General features: G+C 38.3%; 1 protein-coding gene across 1 annotated transcript in view; it reads left to right on the plus strand.

Moving 5' to 3' along the window:
* The window catches only part of MAN1A1 (mannosidase alpha class 1A member 1), a 139,105-nt gene that overhangs the window by 102,779 nt on the left and 11,603 nt on the right, over positions 1–24,723 (plus strand). Inside the window, exons 6-8 of the mRNA XM_053938058.1 lie at positions 6,619–6,742; positions 8,968–9,061; positions 14,966–15,081. Coding sequence (XP_053794033.1) covers positions 6,619–6,742; positions 8,968–9,061; positions 14,966–15,081 — 334 coding nt within the window. The remainder of the gene's footprint in view (positions 1–6,618; positions 6,743–8,967; positions 9,062–14,965; positions 15,082–24,723) is intronic.

A 24,723-nucleotide genomic window follows, 5' to 3' on the forward strand; every position in this document is an offset into this window, starting at 1 on the left:
CTGCCACTTGTCTCCCTTTCCTAAGGGATCACAGTATGGGTATGGTTGGAAAGGACCACAGTGGTCCAATCTCCCTGCTCAAGCAGGGTTATCCTAGAGTACTCTCCCCGAGGATGCCACTGTAATATCCATAAAACATTTTTTGCCCAGTATTTGCTTATTTTTATGTTGAGTGTGTGTGTATATTTAGAACATATTAATTGTTGGGGTTTGAGTTCAATCATTTGCCTAGCAATTTCTAAAAGCAATTAAGTTTTATTTAGCATTTTGATGTATTTTTTGCCATCTATGGCTCTATAGCAACTTCATCTTTTAAATATATTTTGTTTAACATCAAAAATAGATACCGAGTATGTAAATGAAAAACCTGATGGTTTTCTGACCTCTCTTCATTTGTTCTAAGGAGACTTAGTTGATTTAATTAAATTAAAATATTATGAAAGACTGGTAGTGACAGACAAGAAATACACCAAAGGCTTTGGCAGTGTATAGACTGAAGGGTTTTGCAATATATAAACACTTCATTAGAAATACTGTAACTGGACACTGTGTATTTATACTGACATTTTACAAAAAGAAGACATAATAATGAGCAATTCTGCCAAAATGGACTGTGCCCTTGGAGATAGTTCTAACTGGATTGAAATACTAAATTGTAGAATGGTTTGCATTGGAACAGACCTTAAAAATCATCTAGTTCCTAAAAAAATCATTAAAGATAAATTGTGAGCTAGGAAAAAACCTTTTCTGTAATTAAAGATTTTAAAATATAACATTACAGAGTGTTTATCTCCAGTCCTCCCTTTTGTTATGTGTATTAGCCTGTAGAGAGTTAAAAAACCCATCTGGTACCTTTGAAACTAATTGAAATTTTGAGATTTGGGCACCTGGCAAGGGGTAAATGTAGGAGACTGGTCTCCATGGGTTTACTCTGTAACAGGAAAGAATCCATCTTCAGTTTAATCTCCTCTGTGAAGTGATTTAATTCTGTTATCTCCCTGTACTGATTATCCCTGTACTTTGGGGAGCCCCAAAGAGATGAATTTCTAAGAATACCCTTGCTGGAGTTGCAGAGCTCTCACATTTCCCCACCTTCTCTCGTGGCCAGACCTGAAGCTGGCACCCAGCGTGGCTGTTGAATTACTGTGTGGGGTTTCAGCTGTGCAGCCAAATGGCATGTGGTCATAATTTTAAGACTAAAACATGGAAAAGCAATCATATTATGGTTTTTAAATTGTCTGGGGACCACAGGCTTCCTTTGGGGAAAAAAATGGGGGATGATTTGTGGTTTTCTTTTGTTGGAACCCAAGGTGTCCCTCAGACACTCTTGGATGTTCCAGGTCCAGGTCAGAAGCCTCTGAGGCAGCCAGAAACCCCTGTGGTTTTGAATTTGATCCATGGAACAATTTACCAACTTTGCAGGAAGAACAAGAAATCACAAAAGATATTATAATAGAAGTAGTCACAAAGTGAAAGGAAGGATTTTTGAGTGCTGTACAGGGGGGTTTTAGGCCTTGTACAGAGGGGTCTGAGTTTTGTACATGGGGGTCAGAAGTTCTAAGATGGAGGGATTTGGGCGTGCCCTGTCCTCCTTTCTCCTTCCTATCCTTCGTGTTCTTAATGATGTTGGCACTCACAGATTGGTTTAGAGTAGAAAGTCACTGTTCAATATAGGTGATAGGCATTAAGGAAAAACTATAAACATTTAATACGTAATGTGTGATATAAAAGATGGCACCAGCCCCTTGGGAGAGAGAGACGGAGAGAGATGCAGAAGGAGGAGTCAGAGAGAATGCCAGGGAGCCTGTGTGCCTTGAGACAACATGCAATAAACTGCCTTGAGACCAGACGACTGAAGACTACTGAGTCTTTCTTTGAAGGCACGGGTTAGAGGAGAGACTTTACCACCACCCGGAGTCACCCCAATCTGGGGGTGATTCCGACATTCTTTGACAAAAAAACCCTGATAATTCTACATTACTTCTGGTTTCAAGGCATATTTGCTTGGGGGTTGAGACTCAAGGAGACACATGAAGTTCATCCTGGGGTGCTGGGAGGGGAAAGCTGCAGGAAAGTTTGTGTGTCCATTGCAACACCCTCTGCCTGTGTCTCCATTTGGAAAGGTGTCTCTCTCCTGGGTGTCTGAGCGACAGCTGGTGGTGTGGAGGGACGTAAGCCAGGTTCTAAGGACTGGGCTGGGCACCACTCTGCTCCTGCAGAAATCCTCTTAAAACAGGATTAAGCCTAAGCAGTTCCAGTCACAATCTGTATTTTCCAGGCAGATCCTCCTTGGCCCCTGAGCACTGTTGGAAGTACCAGGCACAGCCTGCCTGCTCCAGCTCTGGTGAATCACTGGACCCCTCTCAGTGATTTCTCTGTCATAGCGTTTTGCATTTTCACCCACAATCGCAGGGTAGTTTCTTAGAGAAAAAAATCAGCTTTAGTAAAGTCCAAAGTGGCTCTTGGGACCTATTTTCATATTTAATTCTAAAACCTTTTTCAACAATGTTGCTGCTGTGTCTCTTATTCTTGCCTTTCATATTTTTCCTTGCTAAATCTGCAGGATACTGACTATCCTGTTGTGCTGGTGCATTTTGCATTAAATATTGAAATTCTGACTTCTTGCTCTGCCTCCAGCTTGCAGAGTTGTCCTGGCATCCTCCAGGAAAGGTCGGGGTATAATAAACAAGTTGTCTGCAGAGAAAACAGTTCTGCTCGCTGATGACAAGAATTTTGATAAGTGTTTTGACCCTTTGAAGTATTTGTGCAGTTTCCCTGAGGATTTGCTTTTCCTTTCAGTTGAAAATTAGCTGCTGCTTTATATATATTGGGGATGTAGTATAATTTTTTTAAACTCTTTAAAATATGGTTGTGCTTCTGAATTTCAGAATTTTTAAAAAAGTTTTTAAAAAAGCAACCTTTGAATGTTTATATTTCCTCTGTGGTTCCCTCTCTTGGTACACTCTGTACATTTTAGAAGACGTAGTGATCTCATACTTTCTGTTCTTATGTACAGATGAACCAACAATGGTCTGCTGGAAAAATACTGAATTGAGTTACCAGCAGCCCAGGTCAGTCAGGCTCATGTTTCCCAAGAATGAATGACAGTAGAATTACAAACACTGGTTTTCAGATTCTGTGGCACTCAGTGTTCAGAAACAAAATTTATAAAATCAGTGAGAAATATTATAAACCAAAATATTATTCTTCTCTTATCCAGATCCTCACTTCAAATTTGTCTTACTTACATAATAAAAGTTATAATAAGTCCTAAAGTTCTCTGAATATGTTACAGATTTTTTTGTGTGTTTTATGCAGTGTAAAATATACTATTTTAGACACAGTGATTTTAGATTGGTTAAAATAGTAACCTATAAACTGAAGATATTTTAGTACTCGTCTGGATCTTCAAAGTAGTTTGAGCAGTGTGTCTCCTTCCCTCTTTCTTTCCTGGAGCATTTTATTTGTAACTCTGATGTCAGTACACGACTGACACTTAGTGCAGGTTGTAGTGTGTATCAACATAAGAAAAATTGAAAAATTCAGTGGCAAAGTAAATTACAAAAGAAAGCAAGACAAAAGAATGCAACTAATAAATAAGGATGAATTTAAATGGAATCAGAAGCAGTACCATGGCTGTTCAGTTAGGGTGAGGGAATATAGAAAACTTACTGTTCCGTTGCTCCCAAAGATGAAATATATCCGATGAAGATGATCAGTTGGCTGGAGCACCCCTCCTATGAAGACATGCTGAGAGAATTGGGCTGTTCAACCTGAAGAAGTGTTTGGAGAGACCTCACAGCAGCCTTCCCTGCTAAAGGGGTCTACAAGAGAGCTGAGAGAGACTTTGACAAGGGCAGGTAGTGATAGGACAAGTGGGAATGGCTTTAAACTAAAAGAGATTAGGTTTAGATGAGATACGAGGAAGAATTTTTTTCTATGTGAGGGTGGGGAGACACTGGAGTCAGCTGCCCAGAGAACCTGTGGCATGAAGTGTTCAAGGCCAGGTGGGACAGGGCTTTGAGCAACCTGTGAAAGCTGTCCCGGCCCATGGCAGAGGGGTTGGAACCAGATGATTTTTACTGTCCCTTTCAACCCAGGCCATTCTATGGTATGAGAAAATACCAGACATCCATAGCTGAAGGTTGTATAAAACAGTGCAAATTATGGGTACTACCACTTATTGAAATGAGCTTTTCAGTGACAGATCTTGCATCTGAAGCTAAACCAACACATAGCTTTGTTATTTTGCAGATTTACCAGAACTACATTGATGCCAACTGAAAAAAATGAAAGCTGCGTTAAATAGTACATAAGATATAACACTGATGTTTCTTTCTACTTATTTTTAGTATTAAGATCAAAGAATGCAAGTTTGTAATATTCAAACCATCTTAAACAAGAAGAATCTTCCACTCATGGCAAAGTGTACTGCTGCATGCAGAAAACCTTTTGACAGCTGTGTTTGGAAATTTTCCTTGTTAACAAAACACACTACATCAAAGTGTTCTGGCAGGTTGTATTGATACCAGCAGACACTGGGGTGGAGTGCAAGTAGGAACTCTATTACGTTTTCTGTCAATTTTGGTTGATGCCTTGCTGCAGGAACAGCTCGATGTTTTCACTTTGAGATTGATTGAGAAACTTTATAGAAAAAAGCACGTGTGCTTTTTCCATTTGTACCACAACATAGTAACTTTTCAAAATTCAGAGGGTTTTTTTTTTTTTCTTCCTGTGAGCTTTATGTCAGCTCTTTTAATCTGGGTGATTTGGAAACAGGATAAAATATTTCATCTAGAAGTCAGCAGTTAGAACTTGAGATGGTGTGTACCAGAGATGGGGTCTGTTCTTAGGTGAATAAGCAGTCTGTAAGTTCTTCAGACTGTAGAGAACAGGTTTCCAGACATGTTATCTGCTTGTACTCACTGTAATCCTGTTTCCTGTAAGATCTGATGCTTTTACATTTCCATTCAAAAAAAATCCAAGCCACAGTAGATTGAAGTGCAGACGGCTTGTAAAGCAGGTGTGGGTTTCTCTTCACTCTGTAAAAAGTGCACTAATCTTTGTAAGATAGATCTTAAAATGAGATATTAAGATACCATAAACTTGGTTTCTGTTTCAGTCACACAAATACCATATCAAATTGGGATTGTGTGTGCATCATTGCAGTACCCTGATTTCATTGTGTCATTGATTTTGGTTTGCAGCTGTGAAGATTAGAAACACTTTTTGGGCAATTATTTATATCAGAGGACTTACATGTGTCCCAGCCTCTTGCATCCTTATGGTCAACCAGGGGAGCCTCATCAGATCTCTTTCCTTTGTGCTCTCTGTGCCTTTTCTTTGCTTCTGAAGTTTGATGGCTTGGTTTTATTTTGTGTGTCTGGCAGAAGCCTCAAAATATCATTTGATATAGCTAGCAGGGAGATTGAATTAATGGAGTCTTAATTTCCATGCATTGGTTAAACTTCAGTTATAGATGATCTTTTGAAGAAGAGATTTTAATGTATCTGAGAACTTCCATCATGATTTATTGGGGTTTTTGCTGGTTTGGTTTTTTTTGAGTCACAATTTAACACAGGAAGAACACAGGAAGTATTTTCATGGTTGTGCAACTGCTAATTAATAACTGTAGTGGCTGCTTATGTATAAAAGTAAAACTAAAATTTTATTTATATACAGATGTGGTTGTGTTTAATGCTCTTTACAACTTGGAAATGTGGAAGACATTCCAGTACCTAATAAGTGTATTTTACATAACATTCATCCTAATAATAAGCCAATCTAATATGTCATTCTTCACCTAGGTGCTCCAGAAGCTAGGTTTTCTTTAATTTCAGGGTTTTTTTTCTGAATATTGCTGTTGGAAATTTCAAGGGTGAAAAAAACTCCACCTTTATGTAATAAAACTTTAGCAGACTTGCTGTCCTGAGTCTCAAGCAGCGTTAGTTTCTAGTGGGATTTAGTAATAAATGTGCTTTTCTCTATTCTCAATACAAATCCTAGGATTAATTTTGCTGCAAAGTATCTTTAGGTTGTAATTAAAACTGAAGTTACTCATCCTGGTACAAGTGCCCAGACAGAAAATACATACTTACCTTACCCTATCAAAGTGTCATGCATTAAGAAGTATATGCTGCATGTAATACTTTTAACTTAAAGCTTAGTCTGTATATATGCATTAATTTAAGTTAATAAACCATAGTACTGTAGATATTAGAGTTAGAATTGGAGAGTGTTAAGTACAGGGGAAAAGAGGTGAAGTATGAGAATGCTTTCTTATAATCAGTGGCTTTTTTGTCATGTCTTTAAACATGCTATCCTGCAATGAAACACTGCTACAGTGATAAGTGTGATAGAGGCATTCGTGAGCTAAAAGACTGGGATGTTGCAAGAAGCAACTGTACAGCCTAAGCAGAGCTGGACTGAAGTAATTCAAGGTCCTGTGGGGAAATCATGGAAGGCTGCTGAAGCATGGCTCCTTACACACATGTTAAGCACATTTTAGATTAATTATCTTCTCATGATAACGGTGTAGGTCCTGCCTATTACATTTTATTAGCATTGCCTTATAGATGCTCATGATTGTTTTCTGTCTTTCTCTTCCCCCCATCTTAGTGGAATCGGTCGAAATTGGCCATGGGCCTCTGGTGGAAGCAGCATTTTGGCAGAATTTGGGACTTTGCATCTGGAGTTTGTACATTTGAGCTACCTGTCTGGAAACCCTGTCTTTGCTGAAAAGGTTAGACTGCTCTGTCAAAATCATGTTGTAAAAGATAAATCACTTATTCAGAGACTAATATCAATGGGGAGAGATTTGGATTTTCCTCAGCTGTAAGCATTTATCACATTTTCCCTAATTACCTTGGCACGTTTTTGTATTAAAAAGTCAAAAGTCTCTTCCAAAATTATTCTGATGTATGTTCTTGTATATGGCCCCATAAAACATTTAATTTCTGTTTATCTTCTACATTAGTATCACATTAAGCAATCAGACTCTACAGCTTTCTTCAGTTCTTTACTTAATGGGGTATAAAAAAAACCTGACATTATATTCAGGATAATAACTGATGCCTAAAGAAATCAAAGCACCATAGTGATTTCAGCAAGTTTACTCTTCAAAATGCTGTATAATGTGACTGCTGTCAGTGAGGTCAGAAAGCCCTTCCATTGCACTGACCTCTATAAGAAATATACTTGGAAGTCTCTTTGGGGAAGGAAAAAAAAAAAATTGCATCCTTAGACAAAGCAGTTGTTGTGCATACTAATTCGTCCAAAATTTGATAACATTGTCTTCTGGATACTTTTTATATACATGAGCCATGGAAAGAACTCCTCTTTCCCTCAACTCCCACCTGAACAATTTTGATTTGCTTTTTGATGTACTAATAGCCAGCAAGTCCTGTTCTTTATAATACACATTAATAATTTCTCTTCATTTTATTTCCTAATTACAGGTACACTTGTTTTGATTTTGTATTCTTACTGCAGCCAGCCCACATTACCTAAAGCTGATATTATTGACTTAATAATCTAATTATTGATGAGACTCCAAATGTTTAGCAGTAGGTCTAAAAGCAATAGTCAAATCTAAAATTATTATTGGGTAAGAACTGAGTGGCTTTGCTGCGATACCATTGTCAGCATTGGAATAAATTTTGTGAAGCGAACTCCTAGCAATTTTCATGTATTTAGGGGTAAATTTAAGGACAGTTTCTCTAAAATTTGAATGGGGGGGGGTGGGTAGGGAGTGGCAGCACTGAGGAATAGCCAGAAACAAATTTTCAACATAAATTAATTATCTTGTGGCATTTATGGTAATTTAATTCATAACATGTGTTCTACTAAGAGACAATGAAAGTGTGTATCTTAAAAGTCCTAGCCCATGGTTCTTCTACACAGTGGCATCATGCTCTAGCTGCAAGATGCTGGAAATCTGTTTATGTAAGCTATTCTTAAAACTCTTTAGAGAGTACAATTCCAAAACCTTCAGAGACAAACCATTCCAGGGCTGCTACACTTGATAAAGAAGAAACACTGGAATAAGCTTTGTATGGATGTATTCATAGAAGAACTCATTAAATGAGGTCTAGGACTCATTGCAGCCTGGATTTGGGCAATGAGTAGTGTATAGATGCAGGAGGCAGTTTGTGTACCACAACAGAAATCCTTCTGCAGCTTGGTATAAGTTATCTGCTTTTTCAGTTGCTACTTCACTAGGTCTCTAGGCACTCAGGGGTTTATAATGAAGCTGTCAGTACCTTTTTGTTACAATTTCTGGCCTGCAGTGCTCAGGGTCCTCATTCTTCCAAGCTGCTACATTTGTTTTTCTGTGAATCCTAAAATTCAGTATAACTCATTTCATGTGCTCTGCCATGGATTGTGCTGCTGGATGGCTCCAGCTGCTGAGCATCTGGACTGCAATTGTTTCCCCGGCAGAGCAGTGCTGGCAGAGCGCTCAGGGCTGCCTGGGTCCCTGCTGCTGGGCAAGCTGGTTGTGTAAAGCTCAGTCAGTTCCACCCATGCTCTCCTTTCCAGACAAAACTCCTTTACAGAGCACTTCCACATCTGAACTAGGTGATAAGCTTAGTATTTAATAGCATTTCTAATTTAGGTATACAAGGAATATAAATGCTGATGTAGCTGAGCTTAGTTAAGGCAAATAGCCTCAGTGAATTTCAGTATCCTGGGGAGAAGGGGGATACTCCTCATGGCAAGTCCTGAACTTTGGAGCTTGCTCCTCTTGTGTTGTTTCATGGCTGACAATTGACAGAGAAACTCCAGAGGTTTTCAGGAACTTGTTTGCATGATGATATCAGCTTTTTCAATAGTGATATGATTGCACAGAGGTGTTTGGGTGTGTGTGTGTGTTGAGTAAGATCAGGGGCGTTATTTTTAGGCATATTTACACTCCTGTATTTTGTGGGGAAAATGGATAAGTGCTCAGTGTTTTGTACCTTCCACTAGGTAATGAATATCCGAAAAGTTCTAAATCGCCTGGATAAACCAGAGGGCCTTTACCCCAACTACCTGAATCCCAGCAGTGGCCAGTGGGGCCAGCGTAAGTAGCTGAAGTCTTTGCTACTATGATCTGTCTATCAGCATTCTCTTTGCAATCATTAACTTCTTTCAGTTACTGTTATGTGTTTTTTATATAAAAGGAACTTTTATAACGTACAGAAACTCACTTTATATCTGAGGTTCTATATAATGTAAAAAATACTACAAATATAAAAAAAATAATTTTACTTGCTATATTTTAATATACTTTTTCTGAGCTTTCAGTATGACTGTGGAAGCAGGGAAATGTATGAATATGTATGACTTGGGAAAGGAATTTGTGGACTACAGAAGTCTCTTATTCAAAAATCTAAAGTGCTCTCTCAAGTAGCTGTGTAAGGGAACATTATCAGCTTGTCTGAATCAAATTCCACATTTTCAGAGTTGTGTGGCTCCACTGAAGGAAAAAAAAAGTAATAAGACAAGTCTTTCCAGTTAATACCAGCTGCAATTTCTGTTGAAATTTAATGCCACCAACTGAGGAAGCAAACTAAACAGAAATGTGTCATAGCATTAATCCCCTGGGAACCATTACTGAAGATACCAAAATTAGAAGGAAAAGACTATAAAATACTTGAATTACTTGAATTCCTTAGGCCTTTCATGATGACTGAGCCTTTTCTTGTTGTTCATTGCTTTCTCTGATCTCCACAACATGTTGAAAGTCTGCACAGCATGCAGGGTCATGATTCTAGAGACCTAACTGCTTTTTCCACTTTTCCTGCTTAGGATCAGTCTGCCACCATCCTATTCATGCAACTCTGTCTTTTTACTTTTTCTTCCTTACATTATTGAATGAAAACAAGCAAGTCATGGTCTGAAAAGATACGGGCAGATTAGCTGGGCCTGTAGATTATCAGTGTGTGAGCTGGTTGGGCAATACAACAGAGGGAAAGGACTTGGAGAGGTTTGTTTAGGATGTAGCTAAGGGGAAAGTGAAGTTCTGGACTCCTTATGGGACTGGCCACAGTCTGAATAGATAATTTTCACAAAGGCAAAAACAAGTGTCTGCTCTCTTCCATACCTCAGACAAATGCACCCACCATCCACTTCATGAGAAGCGATGGATCCCCTACCCACTCTCCACCAGGCAGAAGTAGGGGACCTTGAAGACAGAGGGGAGCAGAAACAGGTTTGTGCTCAGGCTAGCAGAAGAATTCCCTCCCAATATACCTCATCTTCCCAGGCATCGTCATACAATAGTTATGAGGCCCTGGAATCTGAGGACTGGGGAAATGAGAATGTGCACAAAGGCCTGTCAGGCTGGAGGGATCACCTAAAGTAAGGGAATGTTGGAAGGAAGACTTTCCCTTGGTCCAAAAGGATTGTATTAGAGAACATCTAGGCAAACTTTATATTCACAAACCCATGGGACCTGATGGGATGCATCCATGAATGCTGAGAGAGCTCACAGGCACGATAGTGAGGTGCTCATTATCATCTTTGAAAGGTTGTGGAGTTCAAGAGATGTGCCTGAGGACTGGAAAAAACAAAGCATTACCCCAGTCTTAAAATGGGCAAGGAGGATGATCCAGGGAACTACTGACCCATCAGCCTTACCTCAGTCCCTGGAAAGGTGATGGAGAACCTCATTCTAGAGGCCATCTCTCTCCATATGGATGACAAGAAGTTGATCAAGAGTAGTCAGCTTTGGTTCACCAAAGGTAAATCCCTCTTGACCAACCCAATTGCCTTCTGTGACGTGGCAGCTACCTGGATGGATGAGGGGAGAGCAGTGGATACTGAGTTTAGTAAGGATTTTGACACTGTCACAAGATTCTCATAGGCAAACTCAGGAAGTGTGGCCTGGATGAGTGAACAGTGAGGTGATTGAGAACTGGCTGAACAGCAGATCCCAGAGGGTCGTGATCAGTGGCACAGGGTCTGGTTGGAAGCCTGTCACTGGTGGTGTCCCCACGGGTCGATACTGGGCCCAGAATTGTTTAACTTATCCATCACTTACTTGGATGAAGGGGAGATGCCTCCTCAACAAGTTCTCTGAAGACCTGGAATGGCCGATATTCCAGGGTTCTGGGCAGCACTTCAGCAGGACCTCAACAGGTTGGCGAGATGGGCAGAGAGAAACTGTCTGAAACTCAACAAAGACAAATGCAGGGTCCTGTACCTGAGGAATAATAACCTCAGGCACCTGTACATGCAGGAGGCCAGCCTGCTGAAAGCAGCTCTGCAGAGAATGACCTGGCAATCCCAGTGGACAGCAAGGTAGCCATGAACCAGCAGTGCCCTTTTGGCCAAGAAGACCAATGGCATCCTGGGCTACGTTAGGAAGAGCATTCCCAGCAGGTCAAGTGAAGCAATCCTGCCTCTTTACTAAGCCCTGTTGAGGTCACAACTGAAGTGCTGTGGCCAGTTCTGGGGTTCCAGATTCCTCAGTACCAGAAACAAGTCTGTTAGATGGAGCAGGTCTATCAGAGGGTAAGAAAAATGACTGGGGACTGGAGCACCTCTCCTTTGAGGAAAGGCTGAGAGAGCTGGGCTGGTTCAGCATTGAGACAACTGAGAGGGAACTTTATCAATGTCTCTTAAGTATCTGATGAGAGGATGTCAGAGGATGGACCAGGCTCTCCTCCAAGTTGCCAAGCAATAGGACGAGAGGCAATGGGAAAAAACTGATGCACAGAAAATTCTGCCTGAATATGAGGAAGAACTTTTCTGTGCAGGTGACAGAGCACTGGAACAAACTGCCTGTCTGGGAGAGGTTGTGGAATGTCCTTCACTGGAGATATTCAAGAACTATCTGGACACAATCCTGTGTCATGTGCTGTAGGCTAACCCTGCTGTCACAGGCAGGTTGGACTAGATGATCCATTGTCATTCTTTCCAAGCTGATCCATTCTGTGATTTCTGTGATTTTATTGATTAAAATCTATTTTTGAAAGCTTTGTGTCACTCTGAGTTAAAATGGTGTCCAAAAAGGTTGTGCTGATCAATTGTATTTTCCCATCAAGGCAAATGCCATTTCCCTTTATGAATTAGAAGTATGCCTGTCATTTCTCAGTCTGCTATGCTGTGAGGCTTCCTGCAGGTCACTGTGCCACAAGGCCTGTGGCAGCTCAGCATGCATGACCATCAACCGTGGTTGCATGTTGGTATAAACCCTGACATCCCTTTACAGATCTGAAACGTGTGCCCAATTGTAACACGTGTCAGTTCAGCACAGACATAAAAACCTCCCCTGGAAGTGTTAATCCTACAGCAGTAGGTACTGGATTTAATTAGAGGCAATCTCAGCACCTGTGAGGCAGATCCAGTTAACTCCTTTCTTGGCTTCCCTTAGCCACAGAAGCAGCTTTTTGATGCTTCATGAGAGCAGATCTTTCAAGTGGCTGAGACAGTTAGTGGCTCTGCCTTACGTATTTTAAAGCTGTCAAAACACTTATTCTGCCTTATGACCTTTGTTATTTCAATATTTTTAATATAATTGCGTCTTAAGCACTCTTCATTCACACGAAATGCCAGTTTTCATTGGTGTGCACAGAAAAATTTATAGCGTACATGAGCTTTGTTTTCCAATAGCGTGCAGTGTTGATGAATAAATAGCTTCCCATGCCTGTGAATGATGGGTGCAGATGTTAATGCAGGTCTATCCCTGCCTGGCATGCCGAAGCAGCAAAGGCAAGTTCCATCTTGTTACATCTCTTTCATATCAGTCGCCTCCATTCACCAACAGTGATTAACTAATTTTTTTCCCCACAGGGAAGATCAGAATGTGATATTTGAAAAATATGTTATTTGAGATTGCTTTTCTGGGCTGTTTTCAGCTGATTACAACAGAAGGGAAAAACCAAACAATCAAGACCCTTAATTGGCACAAGACAGAAATATTTTCTCTTAAATAAAAGTGGAGAGGGACGAATGGTTTCTGAATGTTTCTTCTCCAGTAGTGCTGTAGCTGTGAAGGCCACTGATGGATCTCTGCCATTGTTCCTGTAAATTCATTTAGCCCTTGTTATTTTGACAGTAAACTGACAGTGATTTGCTGCAGCATGCGTCAATTGGATTTGTCTACTGCAATAATGTATATAATAACAGGGCTTATTATTGATGAAACTCTGCTTGTGCTATTTAGTTTGCAAATGTCAGAGGTTTCTATGGTAATTTATTTAAACTGTAAAGGTCATTTAAATGCTTCTGTTCAAAGATCAGCCTTTTGATCACAGGAAATGTTCCCATTGTTTTAAGAAACCTCTTCTCCTTTTGGATCATGAACATTTAATTCAAAAAATGGTGTTGTCTTCCCAGAATTTCAATATATCTCATTCAAAAGAGGTTGGAGAGGAGGAAAAAAAGCAATTCCAAACCCAGGTTTGATGGTACAATATATTTGGTAGGCAAAGGGACAGGATACATTCAGAAAACTAAATTTTTTTTTTTTTTGCATGTCACAGGCTAGTGGAGGAAAAGGATGCTGTTGATGTAGTTGGAATAGACAAATATCTATCTTCTACATTTGCATGTCTTTGCAACCTATCTGGAAGGTGAAGGGAGGTTTTCCATGGAGAAAATACACAAAGGGGTATAAAAATAAATTCTCTGTGTTCCTTTGAATTCTACCAATGGGCATAACTTTGAAGCTAAGATCAGTTGGGTGTCAGAAGTGTGAGCTCATCACTCACCCCTCTGCATCTTGCTTTATGAGATGGATCATCCCATGCAAGTTTTTTTTTTTGTTGTTTTCTCATGGCCAGAATGTTGTGGTATGACTCAGGAACTTGCAGTGTGATCTGTGTAATGACATCATCCTGGATTTCTTGAGTGGAATTAGCAGATCCCTCCTTTGCTGTAAAATTGACAGTTATAGATGAGTAGTCCTGGTAAAGCACTTTGAAATTTTTCCCTGAAGACTCGATAAATGCCAAATCACTTAATTTTGCCAGGGAGCAACAAGTTTCAAAAGCTAACCTCTAGCTACACTGCTTAACTTAATGGAGCTTAGAAAAACACTTCACATGTATGTATAATTGTAATATTTAATGTATTTAGGGGATCTATGCTGAAATCATGATAACCCATCAAAATTTTGCCAAGAATCTTTTAGGTTCCTGGACAGTAAGTGGGTGCAATCTTGTACAAGCAGGTGAGAGCATCACTAAATTTCCTGTCACTGGTGCAACTGATGTTGAATGTCTGGCTGGTGTGGTGTTAGTGTTTCCAGAGTCACGTCCTAAACCATGCAATTGAATAATCACAGCATCTGTAGTACCAGATTGTTTCACATAGTAAGCATAGGGCAGAATAAAGCAGTGTCACAGCAACAATCCTCTTTAGATGCGGTGAAGTCCTTTTTTTTCCTTCTAAGCCACTGCTGAGTTCTGAGAGCAGTCAGATGTTTAAAAATGTACTATTATTTTTAAACATATGGCTCAGCATTTTGAAATACCACTAAATAACCTGAAATTCAACTCTGCAGTAAGGAGCTAAAAGCCTTTTTTATGAAGTGACTTAAATGGAAAGTTAGTGACTAAAAGAGCAATGCCTGCACATCAAGGGAAAGCCTTTATCAAATCAGAGAACACTTTCTACTTTTTTACCCTTTTAGAATTAAAAAAAAAAAAAAACAACAACTTAGTTTGACATGGTTTTGTATGGAATAGACTACATGAATTGGAATGGACACATATAAATTGTTTTCTCTTTGCTGTGATCTCCTGCGGCACATTGTGGATATTAAATAACTATGGCATTTTAGCTAGATTAAAAATATAGCAATAAAAGAAGTAATTCTCTGTATATACCGGTAAAGCTTTTCCTGAGGTTCCAGGCTTATGTTTATTAAAGATGTTGTAGAAATAGATCATTAAATACACTGTTTCAAACTGTAATTGTATTTTATTGTCCTGGCTGAAGATGAAATTGCTGTTCAATCTCTTTCTTCCCTATTAAGATCATGTCTCCATTGGAGGGCTTGGGGATAGCTTTTATGAATATCTGCTCAAGGCATGGCTGATGTCAGACAAGACAGATGAAGATGGCAAGAAAATGTATTACGATGCTGTTCAGGTAAATAAGACATTTAAATCTCCCTTTCCATAATAATCTAATATATAATAATCCTAAAGAGACAGTCTGTGAGGACAATATGAGAGATTTATGTATTTGCTACCACAGGGTGTTTTTTCAAAGAATTAGTTTCTGTTTTAAAAAAGACATCTTCAAATAGAAGTGCTAGAGGAATACAGATACTGCGGGAAAGGGGAGAATTTTGAAGTATAACTGTTATTTTTGTTTTACTGCAATATAGTCAATTGTCTCTGGAGGAGAGAAGTATAAAAGAAGCAACCAAAAATGCATCTTCAAGTAGCTCTCAGACAGTAATTCAACTCTTTTTCCTGAGTCTTTTCTAAATATATATTAATCTTGTCCTTTTCCTTTATATCCAGGAGGGAGTTCCTCTCTTGTGTTCAATTCTCTCATGTGTTTCAGCCATAAAAAGTGTTTTGACTATGGTCCACACATGGCTCTATGTGTTATGATAGATAATTAGAAATTATAATAGGGGTGTCATTTCACAATGACATTTTGGTACAAGAGCATATATTTGTCAGCTTCTGTGAAACAGCCCAATCGGACACAAGAGAAGGTTTTATAAAATCAGAAATGTTCAAACTTACATTTCTATATGCTATTCTATTTATGATCCTGCTGGTCTGCACTTTGCTTTGTTATTTGTGGTATTTCCTTAATATGCTTTTTTGGGGGAAATAATGGGTTTGTGACACCAGATTGAGACTTGGGAAGTATTCAGTTTAAATGCTTATTTACAGGCTTTCCTTCCAATCCTGAGCAAATTACCTATTTTCTCAGTTCTTTGCTTTCATATATATAGATATATATTTAAAAAGAGGATAATATTACTTCTTTTTTCCCTATCCTTTCATCTGTTTTGACTGGAAGCTGTCTAGGGCCAGGGCTTTTATCTCTTATTAACTGTGTGTATCTACAGTGCCTCTATAGACAAGGCTTTGAGATGCTAAGCAATATCTGCTTATTCTTTCATCTATCTGGATACACACTGTCCCTAGGGAGGTCATAAGTCTCATTTTACTTTCCATACACAAAAAGTGGTGGCATTAAAAAAAATACAACCATGGTTGCTTATTGCAACAATCTTTTTTTTCATTAGAGAGGAAAGTCAGTGTGAAGATCTGAGGGAGGGTGTGATCTCTGGTGGTTGTAAATTTGACAACCAAGTGTCCTCTGCTAAGGAGATCTTGCCTTTAATTTTGAAAGTGCAGATTTGGATGCAGTCAGCCTCATCTTCAATGCTAGTGTGGTTTCAACTTCAGAGCAAAAGGTGGATCTTAAATTAGGTTTGAGTGCATTTGAGGCTATAACATAAGAACAGTGCTGTTGTAATAGCTCAGCCATTGGGTTGGCAGCCAGAGAGAACAAAGTGTGTGAAATTATCAATTCATCTTACCATAGAAGACATTTTGATGCTGCTTCTAGCATTCTACTTCCTCTGGTTTAAAAACATCAGGTTTTTATTGAGAGGTCCCAGCAGGGAGCAGAAGTGGTGACAGCCCCCACTTTACAGGACCAGTTCTCCCTGCTCAGATTTCAGCTGGAGGAGCAGAATCGCCTGTTCAGCAGCATCACTGAATATGCCAGTACCAATGACAGGATCTCAGCTCTGCTGCATATGACTGTATTTAAAGTACCTATTTTCTTAATACTTTTTAGCAGTACTAGCTCAGAAAAGTCTAAGCATCATGTCTGACCAGACTGTTAGTGTTTGAGAGGACATGACTAAAACCAGATTTCCTGATGCTGCTGGCTGTGGCTATTTCCAGTATTTTCTGATTGATGGCACTCCTGTTGCCTGTTTTCTGTACTGAGGTACATCTGTACCAAAACTGGAAGTCCACATGCTGCATTAGGAGTTGCAGCTTGATGTTGTAAAGTAGCTTGTTCAGAAAGCAGCAGCAAAGTTTCTGCCTCACAGAAGCTGCAGGATGATTAGGCCCCACTGAGATTCCAGGTTCTTCATTGGAGTAACTATGCTGATTTGAAATCCATCTTGGTACTGACTTCATTGCTATCGATCCATAACTTATCTAAATTAGAGCTGATTTAGGTGTCTGTGCAAGCTGCAGTCTTTCTTTACAACTAAGGCTGCAGGGTTTGGGCATTCTGAGTCTGCTTGGTATTTTCTTAGAGAAATTTCCCCCAGCGCTCTCAGAATCTTTTTAAGACTATGCCAAAGGGAGCAGCATGATTATTCCTGGCCATTCAGTCCACCCACCAGATTCTGAAAGAGTGAAGGCTTGATGCCTAATTCAATATCTTCTGCTATCCAGAAACCATAAATGAAAATATATGGTGAGTTATATAGTTCACTCTGAAAAGCTGAAATCTATTTAGATGGAGCTTAGGGGTTACTTTTCACATTGTTCTGTAAATCTTATTTAAAAAAAAAAAAGGAATGCTTTCCATTAGAATTTTTGTATAACCTATAAGTTATATAATGGCTTAAGTTAAAAGCAATAACTAAGATGTCAGATTAGGTTTAAAAACTGCTTCTGCTTGCCACAAAAATGCATATATGGCTGAAGCCATTTAAAGAGTTTATTTCTAATGGGAAAAGGGACCACAATAGTCTTGTTTGAATACCAGAGCATAGTATGATTGTATAAGGCCATCACAGGGATTCATAAACTGTAGAATTCACACAAAAAGACAAGTGAATGTATTTTTAATGTAAGTTAGTTTTTCTCTTTTGAAAAGTAATACAAATAATGTCCTGCTTCACATAATACATGAAATAAGAGATCTTTCTAAACTGGTTTCAATGGATAGCATGCAACATTTAGTTACAGAACAAATATGTATTCAGCTTTTAGCTATATTTTGAAGAAATAACTGCCAGTAGAATAATCCACCAGTCTTTGCAAGTATCCAGGACAGGAATCATCTCACTCTTCTCAGTTAACAAGCTGAGACACAATTGAGTAGGTTTATAAGAGAACATAAATTAGAGCAAAAATGGTCCTTGTGGGTTCACTTATATCTAGTCTAGCAACAGCAGTGTCATAAGGAACTGCATCAAATCTTTCCCTCTTAAATGTGTCAGCCCTCATTTTCTAAGCTGAAGGGCAATTTTCCCTCTATTCCTGTAAATAGATTGTCTCTTGATGTCTGATGGTCAGGTATCTTTTCCAGATTTTCCCATTATATTTATTTATGGCCATTTCTGCAATCTTTCTGCATCTTACATATATATTTATTCTCTCTCTCTGACTCTGCCTTCATCACTTTCTCAGTGTAGTTCTAGAGAAGTGACATATATAGAGATGATGAAAAGAATGGTAACTCACCCCAGAAGAACTTCACAGGAAAAGGGAAAGTCCTCACCAGCACTTCCCAAGCAGCTCCGTTCAGTGCAGCCCTTGGTGGCCCTGTGGTTTCAGTGAGGTAAAGCAGCTGCTTTCTGCAGTTTTACTTTGTGTCAGGGTAGCTAGCTCACTTTTAGACATTTAGATTTTTTTATTATTTCTTAATGGGTAACAACTGCTCAGATGATCCTGACAAGAAAACAAGTGATTTCTGCAGAAAATAGCACATGGAAATGGAAACAATGGAAATGGCCAAAAGAGGAGCATGTGTTGTGAAGCAGTGCCATGGCCACTCTGCCAGATTTCAACACCATTTCAGAAATTGCTGCTAGGCTGGGTTGCACAATTAAGCAATCCTGTCAATGCAGTAAACTTCTGTCAAAAGAGGAAAAAGTAATTTCTGGCCTCAGGATTCAGACAGAAAATATATAGAATTACTTTTTGAGAGGGTTTAATTTTTTCTTGGCACATTGCAATCTTTGGCAGTGTGCAAACTGAGTATATATCAAAGCTAGTCTCCAAAGGTAGTGATTGGGGGATTTTGGGTATATTTATTGGGTATTTTGATTGGGAGATTTTGGGTATATTTATTGGGTATTTTGATTGGGAGATTTTGGGTGTATTTAACTGTCAGCATTAAGTAGTAAATATTTTTCAGAGCTTTTGATTTCAGCATTTCAGGAAAATAAAAAAAATCCATGGAGACTCTTTTCTCCTTGAAAGGAGAGGGAAAACAAAGTGTTGTTAGCAAACTAAAAACGTGATATTGGCAGGCATTTTTCATCTCTGGAGTTTTGTGAGGATATGTTTAACTGAGGTGACAGTCTGGTGGCTGGTTTGTGCTGACTGCAGTCTCCATTAAGCTGCTTGAAGTGGTTTGCTGTGTGATCACAGTGGGCTTAAAAACTGCATAACTGATGTGGACAATGAGAGAACTGCAACAACTCAAGTATAATGGTTTGTCATACTGGGTAAAGCTAACAGTGATTAATGACTTGAATATTCAATACTTGAGCACTTCTTAGCATTGAAGAAAATACAGAAACAGGGCAGGCAGGATGCTGCAATAGCAGCCCATCTTAGAATGAAACAGTTGGTACCCAGCATTCCCACTGCATACTTTGTTTTGAGTTGGTTTTTTTTTTTTTTTTCTTTTGGTGTAGGAGGTGGGAGGCAACTTAACTGAATGTAACTTAAATGTGCTAAAATCAATAAACAGGCAGTTTTGTCAGCTGTCATGTTTAAAATACTTATCACCCAGCTGCACTGGTGTTCTGCACAAAGAGATAGTATGGCTGCATTATGTAGGAGCACAAGATTCATTACACTGAGCAGACGAGAACGTCCAGAGGACTCACTGCTTCTTGTTATTCTCTTCACTGTATTTCCCCTCTCAGCACGAGTTTTCAGACTCTCTACAAATGCTTACACAAAGCATCAAGGCTAAAGACAGGCTTCTGCAGATTTTTTAACTGTTAGTGATTTACTGGTAACTGCACAATGTCTTAAGTTTCGGACCAGATAAAGTATTTATTTAAATTTTTGTTTATTTATGGACTGTCAGGAGAAGCAGAAAGCTTTAATGTTGTTAGAAGTCTTTAAGGAGGATTTCAACTAAAAAAATATAAAGAGAAATTGTATGGGTTTTGTTCATGGCTTTGCTCTTTTCAGAGCAGCCATGTCCTTATTAGTCATGCTATTTTCCCTTCTCTTTTCTGACAACAAAAAAAACTTGCCAGAATTAACAGATATCCTAGAGCACTCAGATAATGCACAATGTAACATTTTGAGAGTGACTTGATTTGATTCATGCCAGACCATTATTACTGTTTTAAACTAGGAATAAATTTATCCTTCTGGTAACATTTAATACATTTAGAGCTAGAGCATTGGTGTTCTGAGAGACACTAATAGATCTATAGAGTGAAAAAAATAATGACTTTCAAACACAAGTAAATAGTTGGTTTTTCCCTAGAACTTAATCATCTTTTTAGTGATCAAATGAATAGGTATCACAGTAGTTAAATGTTTGCCAATGATTCCCCTTTAAAAATTTAGGTACCTCCATTATAAGCACTCATATTTCATTGCACATGTAAGCTTTTCTACCTAGTATGTCTAAAGTCCAAAAGAAATAAGTGCTTTGGTGCTTTTAAAATGTTTCTTACATTTTGTGTTTAACCAAATGAAAGTTCTTTTGTGTTCAGATTTCAGTTCTGATTTTTAAAGCTCATTTTAGTAAGCAGTGAGCACCTCAGCATAAGACATTACTTTTTTTTGGCAGAAGTATTTAAATTGTTTGTAACAGGGACTTGCATTTCCTATTCCATCAATAAACTTTTTGTAATGAACTCACTGGAATTTGCAATAAAGGATAAATTTGATTAATTGCAAAGGTTGAGAAATAAAAGTATCTATTGCATTAGATCAACTAAATAGAGAAAATGTAAGGGAAGTAAAAAAGTAATAAGAAAGCAAACAATTTACTTAGAAACTCACAGAAGTAAACCCACAGTAATCCTGACCTGCTGCTCTGTGCTGTTTCAAAGCAATAAAATGTACTGGTGCAAGCTGTAAATATTAAAATAAATAAGTAAACAATTGACATTATACATCTTTGAATTGTTGGAAATAACACATGGTAGAATTCTCTTTCATTCTCACAGTTGCTTCAAATGATCAAAATAATGTTTATGAAAATTCCTAGGGGAAGAAAAATATATTAAAAGTTTGAACAGAGGTAATTTATGGTGCTTTGTTATGAAGATGCCTGCAGTGTTGTAATTATCCCCAAAACAGACATTATAAACCCTTGAAACTTAGAATCATATTTTTGAAGTTTCAAATTTATTAAGGTATGGAAATATGGAACTGTATTGCTGGGCAGTTTTATCTCCAGCTACAGTGACATCTTGAGGCAGGAAATGAAACCACCTGAGTTTTGTTAAAACAGCAGTAATCACTGAAATTCATTAATCATAATTAAGAAGATACTGTAAAAGGAGAGGTAAAATGCCTAAGAGCTAGAGGCAGCAGAACAGTGGGGTCGCATTGCTGTTTGAGGTTTGTAATTTGTTATCTCAGCTCCTCCAGCAGAGTTAACACTTCTGTGGCACATGTCTGTTTAGAATTTGAGCAGCCTTGAGGAGCAGATCATTTTTCCTAAGAAGCCTCCACCTGTGCTCTGCAGGCATCTCAGTTAATGTTTTTGTTACCTGTCAGTGTAATCCACTGTAAAGAGAGAACACCTGTAAAAATAAGCGTATTGATTAGTTTTTACATCATTTGAACAGAGAGATGATTCAGTTCTGGGTCTTCTGTGTTTCCCTATAAACAATACATTCTAAACATTCAGTACATTCTGAACATCTCAAAGGGCTTTGAAGGACTTTGCAACCACAAAATCAAGTCAGGGATGGACTGAAGGGGGTGGTGAAGGCATAATTTAAGATGTGTGAAAAGCATGAAGACATGAAGAACTGAATGAAGAAGAATGGTTATTTATTAGGAGGGTCCAGTTCTGCTTAATTTTGCAAGGGTAAGAATTGGCAGTGTAATGTGTAGGTTAAGGAACAGGCTGATAAGCAGAGAACACAAAACATATTGCCTTAACAATGAGGGCAGGAGGGGGGAGGAAATCAGGTTGGGAAAAACTGAAGAGTTTCTCCTTTATGCTGTCAATAACAGAGATCACACAAATGTGCAATTTGCAGTCCTGTAGTTGAAACCATTCCTAATTCTCATTCACTGTGACAGATAGGCAAGGGCATAATTTTAACATGCAAACTCATGAGAAAGATACCACTAGTAATGCAAGGAGCACTTGAGTCACAATTCAAACTGTAAAAAGAACTGTTAGTGTTTCTAATTGAGTGCACAAGCATTTATACAGTTGTTGCATCGAAGGAATAATTTCCCATAAGATGGAGAAAAAAGTAATTTGGCTGAAGGCTTTACTGCAGTGAGGTCTGTAAGCAGAGCCTTAGGTAAAAGCTTAAAAAGAAAAATTGCCAGGAACTGTATTAGCTGTAAAAAGTTACTCTGGCTCTAAGAGCTTATGGGTACATGCCATACTGTATACCATACCAGCTTTACATGTAGTAAATAATGTATTTCTTTAAATGTCTGTAGAATATTTATTTACCTTTAGTTTCCCACTCCTTTTTTGTCTACTGCAGCCTCAAATCAGGTTGTCTCAATTTTTTTTGTTTCCTTTTTTTTTTTTTCACTCCCAGTTAGCATCTGCTATTGCTTCCTTTGGTAACATATATTTGTAGCTACCTTTCACTTGCTCAGAGCTTGAAAGCTTCCAGGAATGAGGCGTCCACAACTTTGCTGGGCTCCAAGTTCCAGTGCTTTACCACTCTCACAGGAAAGAACTTTTTTTTGATATCTCATCTAAATCTACCCTCTTTCAGTTTGAAGCCATTCCCCCTTGGCCTGTCACTACATGCCCTTGTAAAAAGTCCCTCTCCATCTTTCCTGTAGGCTCCCTTTGGGTACTGGAAAGCTGCAGTTAGGTCATCCTGAAGCTGCCTCTTCTCCAGGCTGAACAATCCCAATTCTGTCAGCCTTTCCTCATAGGAGAGGTGCTCCATCCCTCCACCTGATCTGCAAACAGTGCAGGAAGGAATTATTTGTAGTTGGGGAGCAAGTTGAAATAGACCTGCAATTCAAATAAATATGTCTCTTGAAGTGAGTATATAATTATATCAAAATAAAAATAAGTTTATTTTAAGTATGAAATCCAGACTCAATTGTACCAGACAGATCTTTTCACTTGGGTGGATCTTTGTCACCACACTACATATATTCTCATTTTATGGTAACTTGTGTTAGTCACTTGATTTCCCTGCCAGAATTGCATCCAAAGCACTGCAGATAGCAAGTAGCAATCCCCTATGGGAACATAACCCTTCCTTCCTATCCTGCTCTTAAACTTCAGATTTCATGTCTAGGTAAAAATGCATCGTGACCGAGCATGCTCTAAACAAAGACACTGGTACAGGTATTATCTAGCACTCAGGGACCCAGGATGGTACAAAGCATGACAAGGCATCTGAGCGTCTGTAATATATCTAATAACTACCTCATAAAAACAGCTTTAAATAAGATAGTTACATAATAAAATAGCTTTTAATAGACATATGTACCAGTTCTTAATAGGCCCCATTTATAAAACAGAGATGATTTGCTTTACTAAACACGAATACTTAAATTGGAAATATATTTTTATTTTGTGCCATTCTTGGTATCAATCAACATCAATTTGTTAGTTTTTTAACACCAGTTTGTTAGAATAATTTTAAAACTCTTGGAAGTCATCCTTTTTCAGCGTGAACTATAATCTTGAGCCAAAAGAGAGGAAAAAACTTACCAACACTAATTGGTATCACAAAATCCATTTTTATACTACAAGAGTCAACTCTGGTCTAGTTAATATAGTTCAAAAGTGCATCATTGCTGTTATGTCAGTCAGTTACAGTAATACTTCATTCTAGTTTTCAATCATTACTTCAAAAAAAAAAAAAAAAAGCAACATAGGTAGATTTAGTTATCAATCTATTTTTATAGTTGCTTACTTTTTAAATAAAATTCTGACCCAACAGCTAAGTGACCAGTAGAGTTATTGCCTATTTTTTAGAACTGCTGTTTTGGTAAGATGGGAGGTACCATGCTGAAAGGTTAAATGAAAAGTCATTAAACTTTTTCCTTTCTCAACTTGGTTCTAGGTTGTTGTTAGAATGCCCAAATAGGTCTGAAAGCTATTTCCTGCAAAATTATTGTGTGTTTTTTCACCTTTCCCCTTTCACATCTAATTCCTCTTTTTATAAATTAAATTTTGCAGGATTTTTTTTAAAGCAGAATTTGTTTAAAGCACAGGAATTTTCATTATTTACTTCTGCTTTAAAATTTAGGTATGTTTTCCAGTAGGTACCTAGTAGTAAAAGAATGCAATCAAGGTGGAACAAGGGGTAGAGGAATTTTCTGAGCTAATAGTGGCTCTGGATCTGGGCAGAAAACATCCTAAGTGTTTTGCACTAATATTACTGAAAAACAAAGTATAGTTTTCAATGTCATGTTCTTGGCAGAAAAAAAAAAAACAGTATGTAAAAGCTGCAATTATTCTGCTGATGCTTCTAATTTAGGATTTTTCATGCTTATAGGAACAACTTTTACAAATGCTTAAATGGGGAGAACTACAATCACTACTTTCTCTTTAGAAAACTTTTTTTTAAATCCTGGCTTTTTTGTTAATAGTTGTCTGTAGTGATATTTTTTAATGTTTTTTCTCTTGTATAATGCA

This window comes from Vidua chalybeata, chromosome 3, assembly GCF_026979565.1.
Source record: "Vidua chalybeata isolate OUT-0048 chromosome 3, bVidCha1 merged haplotype, whole genome shotgun sequence".
Lineage (NCBI taxonomy): Eukaryota > Metazoa > Chordata > Aves > Passeriformes > Viduidae > Vidua > Vidua chalybeata.